General features: G+C 36.0%; 1 protein-coding gene across 2 annotated transcripts in view; it reads left to right on the forward strand.

The window, feature by feature from the left end:
* Nucleotides 1-10,054, forward strand: part of LOC129243145 (adenosine deaminase 2-A-like) — a 63,092-nt gene extending 53,038 nt beyond the window's left edge. For both annotated transcript variants that reach the window (XM_054880304.1, XM_054880305.1), the window contains exons 2-4: nucleotides 3,131-4,110; nucleotides 6,718-6,900; nucleotides 7,393-10,054. In XM_054880304.1, the coding sequence (XP_054736279.1) occupies nucleotides 3,283-4,110; nucleotides 6,718-6,900; nucleotides 7,393-8,028 (1,647 nt within the window). In that variant the 5' untranslated portion in view covers nucleotides 3,131-3,282 and the 3' untranslated portion in view covers nucleotides 8,029-10,054. The remainder of the gene's footprint in view (nucleotides 1-3,130; nucleotides 4,111-6,717; nucleotides 6,901-7,392) is intronic.
* Nucleotides 10,055-11,423: the final 1,369 nt, after the last annotated feature.

Consider the following 11,423-nt stretch of genomic DNA (forward strand, 5'->3'; position numbering starts at 1 on the left):
ATCCGGCCAAAGACGGGCAAAGCATTAAATAAACATATATGTGTGTGGCCGAGCTTCTTCTCCTATTTGCGGTGTGCGTCTTGATGTTGTTCCACAAATGGGGGGACCTACAGTTTTAAGCCGACTCCGAACGGCAGCTGTTCTTTATGTGAAGCTTTTCCATGGCAGAAATATACTCGTAGGTTTGCCATTGCATGCCGAGAGGGGCCGCTATTAGAAAAAACTAAACTTTATAAAACTATACCGCTTCAAAAATATCTTTTTTGACGGTTTTGAGCTTGGTGAAGCCAACCAGCGTACCAAATAGATAAATTCGATTCAATTTTCAGAGTCATTACGTCCAAGGCCAAAGAAATGTGTGTAGTTTGTGAACCCAATACAAAATCGAATGCAACAGCAAAGCGATAATCCCCATGATTCTGCTTTGGTCATATGGAAGTCTGGCTCTCCAGATAGAAATCCTTCATAGAGTTATTTTTCTAACGCATCCTCAGAATTTTTTGTTTCAAGAAATATTCTACGTCGAATTTGCCAAATCTTACTTTAGCACTTATTTTCCGAATACAACATTTTGTTTTTTGTTGAGTCAAAATCTTGCTTTCGTCATTTTCGATCATGTGCGATCATGTCTGTCTAATAGAAGCCAGACCGCCATAACTTATAAGCTACTAGCTTTAACCCGCGTCCCCGCTCGGGTAGGAGTAGTTTTGAGGGATTTAGGATATGTACCTATATAAAAGAGTTACAAATAATAATTTCATAGAAAATATTTTTTTATTAATAACCAGAATATTACAATACACGGCATCCGTTGCTATGCCTCGTTGAATAAAATCAAAACAACCAATCAGAAAAATATCAAGCAAAATTATTTTTATTAATTTTCTATATCAAACCGTTTTTGAACTTCGCATTTGGGTCATAGTTGAACAGCTTATGCGGATTATGAAGTCTAGAGTGTGCTATAAATAGTGGGAAATAGGAAAAACTAAGATTTTTTAGATTAAATTTAAGCAAATATTCGATTATTAGTGACGAATGAGAGTGGTGGCACGGCCTGGGGGCTGTGGGAAGAGAGTTCTATCATAAAAAACATGCCTATAACCTTCATTGGGTGAAAATATGAATGTATAAAAATGTTTACGTCATTTGGAGTTGACGTTTCGTAGTGATGCGCGGACAACGTACAGACATTCACCTTTATATTATAGATTTGACTAATTGGATTCTAACAAACTTCATTGTTTCGCAAATAATATTTATTATACGCAATATATTCAATAAAATGTCGCTTCGAGTCATACCATGCTAGGTAACCGGCTCCAAATCAGCCGAACTTGCCTTGATAATTTTTTGACATTTTCAATAGGTTTGGTATCGGTCGACTGTTAATGCCAATCTAACATTTAAACCCCATTTTGCTGTTTCCACTCAACATACACACCTTTGGCCTCGATGTTTGGGATTGTTGGTTGGGCTTGGGTTGTCTTCTTGTAAAATACAAGTTTAGCTAGTTCTTCCAAACATCTTCACAGCTGACAAAAATAATGCTTTTGGTAAATTTTATTTAATAAAACTGCATTAAAATTGGCGGTCAATTCAAAAAAACGGCCAAAACTTTTTTCGGAGTAGCAGCTCCAAACATGAACCCTAAGGGGTTAGGGGTAGTCAGAGGCCCGAAAAAATGATGATTTTCAATAATTTTTTTCTGCTAGTTTATTGCTTTATTTTACAAAAATAAAAACAGAGCATTAATACTATACATCATGTTTCGACTTGACTTTAGTAAAATTAAAAAAAAATATTAATAATTGGAAAAATTATCACAAGTCCTTGGAGATTCATCTCAAATCAATCGGACAAGAGAAATTAGTTTTATTAATAGCTTTATTTTTTTTCAAAATTAACAATGTGGCGGCCTCAGAAAATATTTTTCAGATTTTCGGGAAGAAAACCGAAAATTAATTGTAAAAAAAAACGAAGTTTTTGAAAAAAAAATCCTTCGATCAGGCAGGAGTATTTTATGTTTTTCAAAAGCAGTATACATTTTATTCAAATTCACCAAGCGGTTTTTAAGTTACAGTGATCACCAGTTCAAAAAACATAGTTTTGAGAAAAATGCATTTAAAGTTTTGCTATTGAGCTCCGGAGCGCCCTTTGTTAATTTTTGAATAACTCGAAATGTATTTGTCGGATTCACTTCAAATTTACACACACTATTTTTTAGATATTATACTTTACGAAAATGCAAAAAAACAGTTTTTTGAAAATTCTAACTACCCCTTAACTGGATGCTTAACAGTTCCTTGAAGTTTTCAATGTGCTCCGGAGTTTGAGGTCTTCTGCTCGTAAACGTCCTCGAATCGTGTCTTTGGATATATTAACACCACTTTTCAATAAAACTGCTTCAGCTTCACCCCACCATAAGTTCGGCTTTGTCGCAAATAAATCAATGATCTTCAGCTTGCTTGATCTTGCTTTGGAGAGGATTTTTTTGGGCCACGTCCGCGGAAGTCGGCAACGTTTTTAACTTCGGTCTACCATTGCCGCCATTCATTTATGAACGTCTGCGACTTCTTCAAATATTTTGTTGCAGATACACGTGACATTTTTGGACCAAATCGTTCTTCATACGCGGAACTCATTTTGTAAAAGCAACGTATGCTTTCTAAATTTCTCGTGAAGCTAACACATGGCCCAACGCCTATTGCGAGAATGATTGGTAGCCCTTAAATTTTTGTATAGCTGAATTTTGCCGGTCGCGCTTCCAGTACACAGATTGTATGTATATAAAATTCGCCTTATCAGAAGTCAATTTTAAATTTCTGAGATCTTTTCGCTCAAGCACATGGCCGCAGTGCTATCTACTTCACCCTAAGTATTAATGGAAACCACTTTAAGATTAAAAAAAGGAACTTATAATGGTCTATTGAATAAGTATACTTGCACGAGTATAACTCATTTTTATCTTATCTACAACTAAAAGCCTTTGCTTAGCTCCCAATATCTTTCATTAATACTTGAAATATTGATGCGGAAAATACCTTTATGCGATTTCGCTGATAAGCCGTCTAATAAAGTCGAAAGATGATTAACTTTGGAAATGCTAACAAAATTTATTCCCTTGCAGATTATCGTAGCACCTGAGCAACACTAACTACATTCTCAGTTTGCATTCGATTGGCATTCAAACCGGGCGCTAAAGTTATAAATAGCGGCAAGTTTCTCAACAAAGCCAAATTTTTCGAGTTTTAAGCGTTTCGTTCAACATTGACTGACCAGATGTCTCGCTGTGCGCGCCTTGCTTATGTCGCGTGTTTATTTTGTGTTCTTTTCACGCGCACTTACTCACGCAGCCAGTTGGCCGCTTCACATTTGGCTGCATATGTCCCCTATCGTCAAGATGGCAGTAGTATACGTAACAATCGTCCCACACCAGAAGCTTACGATACCGAACGTTCACAGTTTTTCCGCTATGAGGAGTCCAAGGGAGTGGGAGCTGAAATTGAGTTGAACGATCGTGAGTTGCTTGCTAATCAAATCATTATGGCAGCAAAAACATACGAGTATGAAGAGGGTCTGGCTACGCCGCATCTGTTCAAACCCTCGAAACATTTCTTTAGCGTCTTGGAAGAAATCAGTAAGACACCGCTATTCACCTACCTTCAAGCGATGCCAAAAGGCGGTGTGTTGCATGCTCACGATACCGCTTTGTGCAGTACGGATTTTTTGATTGAATTGACTTATCGTGAGAATTTGTGGATCTGTGAACGTAGTGGGGCCTTGGAAGCGGTGTCAATGATTTTTGCCAATGAAAAGCCAACGCTTACCCTTGAAAGCGCGAATTGCACATGGACGCTGTTGGAAGAAATGCGGGACAGAAAAGGTGCGTCAGCGGTGGATGATTATTTGCGGGAACGTTTCACTTTGTATCCGAAAGAGAAGTTTTTAGATAATAACGAGGCTTGGGAGAATTTTATGGAGATCTTTTCGCTGTTGGAAGGATTGGTGACGTACGCACCTGTGTGGGCGGACTACTACTACAATGCGTTGAAGGAATTTCGTGCTGATGGCGTGCAGTATTTGGAGTTTCGCAGCACACTGCCGAAGGTAAGTTGGGTAAACAATAATTTAGATTGAGAGAAAAGTGTTTTTTTTAATGGGTGTTGAGCCTTAGTTCATGTCATAAATGAAACGAGGAGCTCAGCTTTTATAATTAACTTAACTTAAGAACCAGCTAATTTTTGATGTGTGGGACTGCTCAATATTATACTTCTGTAAAGACTTTCATGAGGAATTTTTTCGATGTGGAAATACACTCGGAGGTTTGCTATTGCCTTCGGAGGGTCGGCCGTTGTTAGAAAAAACTCTTTTTATTTTTGGTGTTTTATGTTCGGGGTTTCGAACCCGGAAATTTTGATGAAAATTTCATGAATTTTTCTGAATTTCTTAAAAAATGTGGAGCTTTGATTCATGGCTTTCATTAAATAATGAACTGTATTTTTATTGAAAAATTGTTGAAATTTAATTTAAAAAATTAAATGGCAAAATTTATAATCACAAGTTGGGCTTGGGTTCCACGGGTGTATACAGCCAAAATTATGCGGCCTTAAAAAACGTTGCTTATAACTATTGGGTTAACAACTAAGTAATTGCGGATTTTTTTTAGAAAATCAAAGGTAATTTTTTCATGGAACTAAATAACTTTATTTTGTAATGTATTGCCCATTTTGACCAATGACCTTTGCCATCTTTTAAGCAGCATCATCATCGCACGTTCAAAAAACTTCTGGTTTTTATTAGCAAAAAACTGAATCAGGTACGATTTGATATCATCATCATTATTGAAATTTTTACCATTCAAGGAGTTTTGTAAAGATTGAAACAAAAAGTAATCAGATGGTGGAAGGTCAGGACTATATGGTAGATATGGCAAAACATCCCAATCAAGCTCTAATAATTTTTGCCTAGTGGCCAAAGACGTGTGTGACCGTGCATTGTCATGATGGAATACAATAGCTTTTCGGTTTGTCAATGCGGCCGGCTTTTCTTCAACTGTATTGTTTAATTTCGTTAGTTGTTCAATGTAGACATCAGAATTGATCGTTAGGTTGCGCGGTAAGAGTTCAAAGTAGACAATTCCTTTGTAATCCCACCAAACCAATAAAAAAACCTTCTTTTGATGAATATCAGCTTTTGATGTTGTTTGAGTTGGTTCACCTGTCCTGCTCCACGATCTTCTCCCGCTTGCTATTGTTGTAAACAACCCATTTTACATTGCCAATTATCAGTCGTTTTAAAAATGGATCGTTTTCATTATGTTGCTTTAGCAAATCGCAGCTGTTAATGCGTTGCGTTAAATGCGTTTCTATTAGCTCGTGAGGAATGTATCAAGTTTTTGAGCATAGTCAAGTTGTTTGAAGTGATTTTCAATGCATGTACCTGTATGTGATACGAGTACATGAAGCTTCTCAGCAATCTCACGTGTTCTACTGTGACGATCCGAATCGATTATTGCTTTGATTAGGGCGTCATCAACTTCAACTGGACGACGACCTGAGCGTTTTTCATCTTTGAGTGAAAAATCACCAGAACGAACCAATTTTTTACACTGGCGTTCTTTTAAGGCTTCGTCACCATAAACGGCACTTTTTATGAGCTTGCGATGCGGTTTTCCCTTTGCGGAAATAAAAAAGCAAAATATGGCGAAAATGTTCCTTGTGATTTTCCATTTTTCAACGAACGCCAAACGAAAACTACGCAACTGATCAAAAAACACTTTTTACTGATTAGCTGTCTACTATCAAATAACAAAATGTGTTTTACATTTGTACTACGTCTGCAAACCTAAAAATTCAACTGAAGCCATCTATGAGTGAAATGCGCCATTACTTAGTTGCTAACCCAAAACGTTTAAGGCAGTAATAATTTAGTACTTTGTAGGATATGCGCTTTTGTCAATAATAGCCTGGACTACCTTAAAATCGATTCTACCAACTTCTGAGTATATTCAGAGGGTATTTTTTGTCATTATACTTTTAACGCGATTTTGAGGTTCGACCAATAATATTCAAATCTGGCGATTGCGCTGGTGTTTTGAACAACGTGAGGGTAAATTCCAAATTAGCCAGTTCGCTACAATCCCCAATTTACACTTCGGGTTGTTATCCCGTTGGAAGCGAAACATTTTCCGTTTTTAATAAATTTTGTGATCTATCCATATCACTTTCAACGGAAGTCAAATTTCCGGTTCCTTCAGACACTCTGCAAGTTCGACTAAGGTGCTCAGATTTTGTAGTTATAGCTCTGAATTTATCAAACCAAACTTGTGCCTTCTGTTATGATTCGTCTGGTGTTCCAGAAGTTCCCATCCTTAGTTATATGGTCTCTACTTCAATTTGGCAGTAGGATTTTTGGTACTGATTAATGACTTGTAGTAAGATGCGCGTCCATGGATGACAAGCTTCAGCATGGAAAATATATCAAATTAAATAAAAATAGCAAAAAAAAAAATTGTCGGGTCAATTACAAGATTCTAGCGCAAAATTGCTATAAGTGATTGCTGCATCATTTTGGCTGTGAGCCGATATAAATATTGTAGTTATATCTTACATACCCGCTGACAATTGACTTTATTAAGAAATTATACTTATTCAATCTTGCCTAGGAGCTAAGAATTTACCACATTATGATTCATTGTTCAATTTTTCGTTACAGTTATATGACTTGGAGGGCAAAAATTATACCGAGTTGGACACTGTGCGCATTTACAAGGAGACCTTGGACAAGTTTATGCAAGATTATCCAGACTTCATTGGCTCAAAAATTATATATGCGCCCTTACGCATAGTAAGTCCAACAACAGTTGAAGAATATATACGTATTTGCATTGAAATAAAGGTTAGAATTAATGCTTTCAGACATAAGAATATTGAGCGTTAGGGCCCTCGCCTCATTTGAAATGATGTTTTTAGGTGTTTCTTTAAAAGCGTGTAAAACGGAAGGGAAAAAAGATTTTTCATTCTTGTGTTCAGTATTTTGTTTTTTGAGGTTCGTTCAGTTGTCAGCTTTCAACAAATGGTCTTCACATGGACAATGAACACAGATACAGTCGGTTCCATTGAACTGATTCTGATGAAATGAAATTTAATCGTTATCGTGTGAACTACATGCGATCATTAGGAAAAAAAGTTTTTTAGTTTTTCATCTGTGAACGTCCGCCACTTTGTCAAATTGTTTTTTGTTTAAAGGTCAAAGCTCATAAAAGAGAAAGAAACACCAAAAAACACCATTTCAAATGAGGCGAGGTCCTTAATTCCTTTATTTCTTAATTTTCATGACTTACATATTTACTTACACATTCAGATGGAATAAACATTTCCCCATTTGCAGGCCAAGTATCCGGACTTCCTTGCTGGCTTCGATTTGGTTGGACAAGAAGAACTCGGACGGCCGTTAAAAGATTTCATTCCACAATTACTAAGTATGCCTGATGATATCGATTTTTATTTTCATGCCGGTGAGACGAATTGGTACGGTTCAGACGTTGATGAAAATTTAATTGACGCTGTGTTGCTCGGCACGAAGCGTATTGGTCATGGCTTTGCGCTCACCAAACATCCACTCGTTCTGCAGGCGCTGAAGGAACGCAACATTCCCGTCGAGATCAATCCCATTTCGAATCAAGTCTTACAACTTGTCTCAGACTATCGTAATCATCCATGCTCTCATTTGTTCGCCAGCAATTACACGGTGGTTATCTCATCAGACGATCCATCATTTTGGCGTGCCACACCACTCTCACACGATTTCTATATTGCCTTTTTGGGTATCGCTTCGGCGCATGCCGATCTGCGTTTGCTAAAGAAATTGGCGATCAATTCGCTGGCTTATAGTGCATTGAGTGAACAACAAATACAACTGGCGTTACAAAAGTGGCAAGTAAAATGGGATGCATTTATTGAGCACATAATTGACGGTGATACAGATGGCGCTGGAAGTCGTCTGCAGACGAATCGGATCGATTGACTAGCACGGGTGGTGGCGGCGTTTATATTGTTGCGTTTGGTATGTTGCTAGGCGGTGCGCCTTGATGTCGCATGACTAAAGTAACAATAGCGCCAGTCGGTTCAAAGAAACATAAAAGTTTCATTTTTACAAGACAAAACTGAGAGCCAGATAAACATAACAGTGCAGATATTAGCTAAATTTATTGACGGAGTTAGTTAAATCATTGACGAAAATCAAATAGATTAATTTATGTTCTAAGATCATAGGTATTATAGTGATAATTATAAGAGTGACATTCCTATTTACCATAAATCTGTATGATACTCTGCACTATAATATAATGAATAGAACGGTTCTTAGGTTCTTGTATGGTTGGTATTTGCTATCGACAGATACAGCATAGTTAACAGCTAGTTTATGTAGCGCTGACTACAGTTTGTGGAGAGCAAGGAAAGAAAAGGAACTGTACCCATGAATGTTGATATTTTTAATCTTATGCTAGTTCAGAAAACAATGTATTTTAGAGTATTTATTACAGGGTGGGCCCGATTGAATTGTATATTTCTAAAACTAGTGAATTTTTTTTTTCAGTTACTTTTATTTTTAAAATTTGTATTTGCTGATTTCATATAGCAAAAGGTAATCCAAGTAAAAATTACTTTTAAAATTAATATCAAATTAATACAAATCGAAATTTTCTTATAAGGCAATTTACTATTAACTGGAAATGGTAGATGGTAGACATTACATTAGCAAATTATGGGTATTTGCATGCACAAGGTGGCGCAAAATTAATCATCATTAAACAGTATGGTTGTTGAATAAGTTTTACTAAATAAGCAAAAAATCATTTTGAGTGATGAAAATCTTTATTTTGACCTTTAAGCGCTCCATTGATTGTCTGTTTGTATACTGCAACTGTATAGTTCACCAGTATCAAATATCATTGACGAGCGACGCCATTTGCAAAAATTATAAATCTAGCCATAGTGTGATGAATTTTGCGCCACATTGTTGTTGTATAGCTGTAATAGTTTGCACGCGCTATGACGTTAAGTTATTTTCCCTTAATGTTAGACTCTGAGCTAAGAAATTTTGTATAATATGATTTTATTAGAACTAGCAAAAGCTTCCGATATTTATGGAATACCACTAAATTAGATAAGTAAATTATATGGTTGCTTCGGCCTGCTCCGTTTTGACGTATTCGCTCAACACATTTTTCCGCGACGTTTTAGTAGGTTTGCAGATCTGAATGTACTCGTATTGACAGACGGCGGCGTTAATCCAATTCGGATCCAATCGGAACAGTTAATCCGATTAAAATTGTAGTATGACAGACGATTGTAACACGGATTAGTGAACCGCTGATTTGTTTTTTCGATAGTTTGGTCAAATACGCTGCCCTGATACTAAAAAATAATTATTTATTAAAAAAAAATCTTAAATCACAATTTTTCAAACTGCTTCAAAATATCAAAACAATTAATATAATTTCGAACGTGTTAGTGCAAATAAGATTACCAGATGAAATTTATCTATTCGTACACTTAAAAAGGAAATTTGAATAACGCGCAGTTTCGAGGCCTCCAAGTGTTATCACTACGGCGGGCGGTGGATATCATGATTAACGAGCTTCGTTCGAAAAATATTAAGATTACCTGTGTGTCTTAGTTAGCCAGCCTACTAGACTGCGAAAAATGAGCTTTTAATTTATACGTATGTATATGTATAATTGGCCCTAACACCCTTTGTTGGATGTTTAGCCCCGCTCTTCATCTGATTTAAGGCGGCGTCTTGATATTGTTCCGCAAATGTAGAGTCCCTCACTTTTATACCACCCCCAGCTGCAGATGGTTTTTTATATGAGAAGCTTTTTCATGGCAAACCTTTAATTAGGAAGAACTATTCTATCATTTTGGCGTTTCATGCCCACAGCAAGTTTCGAATAGTCACCCACGATCTAGTGTTGTAACAGCATAAAATATCCTACATAAATTTGAGGTAAGGAAGCTGAAGAGTGTAAGAGTAAAGAGTGAGCAATTTTGGCTGTTTTTAATTATAGTTTTTTCCCAAAAAAAAAAAAAAACCCAAAACTCACTTCGCTTAAATTTTACATACTTTTTTGGCTAAATTCAAAACTCAGTTTGAGCTTTTCTTGGGTTAAATTGTGGACCGGTAGCAACATAAGTGGATGGTTTTTTGCCTTCAACTGCTCTTTAATTGACTTAGCCGGAATTTTTGTAAAAATGCCATCAAATGTTGAGTTGTTGAGATGGTTTCTATTGGATATTCTCGGATGTAGACCTTCATGAAAATTATCACTTTCTCTTTCAAACTCTGTTTACGAAACCTTTGATCTGCTATTAACTGCTATCGAATCCGCGGCCGATTGAAAATGTATGAGCAAAAATAAGAATAAAGATTGACGTGGCATGATTTTATGATGCTTAAATTAATAAAGCTTATTTTTTAATAAAATTAGTAGAGAATTTGAAAGTGACGTAATAGGGTTGAATAATATTATATAAAAAGTATCCCTAAGCACTCAATTAGTCTTAAATAGATGTAAGTTGACACAAATTCAAATATATTTTGCTCTATAACTTTTGAAATTTAAATGGGGTGAGGTTATCGTCTTAGAATTCCACGTGGAAATCAGGTTTTTAGAATTCTAGGTCTAAATTTCTTTAATGACAATTTGTGTTTGACTTAATTTATTTTATATATTTACTTATTTAACGTTTCAAACGCAAAAACCACGAGTTTTAATTTAAGTTTATGACGATAAAAGATATTAACATAACAAATGCCTCGATCTCTTGTCGGCTTCAGATATGAATTAAGTATCTCTTCTTAGTAAACTTGAATTTTATGATTTTAAAATGCTTTTTGTTGAAAATCAACGGCATAGCTTTTACTTCAAACACTGTAACTTAGAAATTGTTAACAATGAAATTTTTGCTGTGGAGACTAGGAGCCTTTGTTTGCTGTTGTCGAATGTTTTGAAATTTTAGAATGAGATTTGTTGTTAGAATATACAAATTATGCGTAAAAAATGCCTAAAATTCTTTCACATAAAAACAAATTAAAGAAGCTGAAGAATTAGAGGAATAAATTTATTAAAAGATTCTGATGGTCAGTGCCCTTATTAATAGTGGAAACTACTTGCACTATTTACAGAAGTTTAAATCGTTGATGGAACTCCTTCAATGCAACTGTACTCGTAATTTTGCGTATGATATCTATTGAAACCCTAAAGCATTCTAGCTCTACGTCAAATCCAAAAAGTCTAATTCAGGCATTCCTAATTGAGATTCCTTCCTCCCATGTGGCTGCTATTCTATTTGCGTATTACCAGGGAATCCAGGTGATGATTTCAAACCAAAAGCTAATGTCTGTATCAATTTTGG

This window comes from Anastrepha obliqua, chromosome 3 (genome assembly GCF_027943255.1).
Source record: "Anastrepha obliqua isolate idAnaObli1 chromosome 3, idAnaObli1_1.0, whole genome shotgun sequence".
In the NCBI taxonomy this organism is placed as follows: Eukaryota; Metazoa; Arthropoda; class Insecta; order Diptera; family Tephritidae; genus Anastrepha; species Anastrepha obliqua.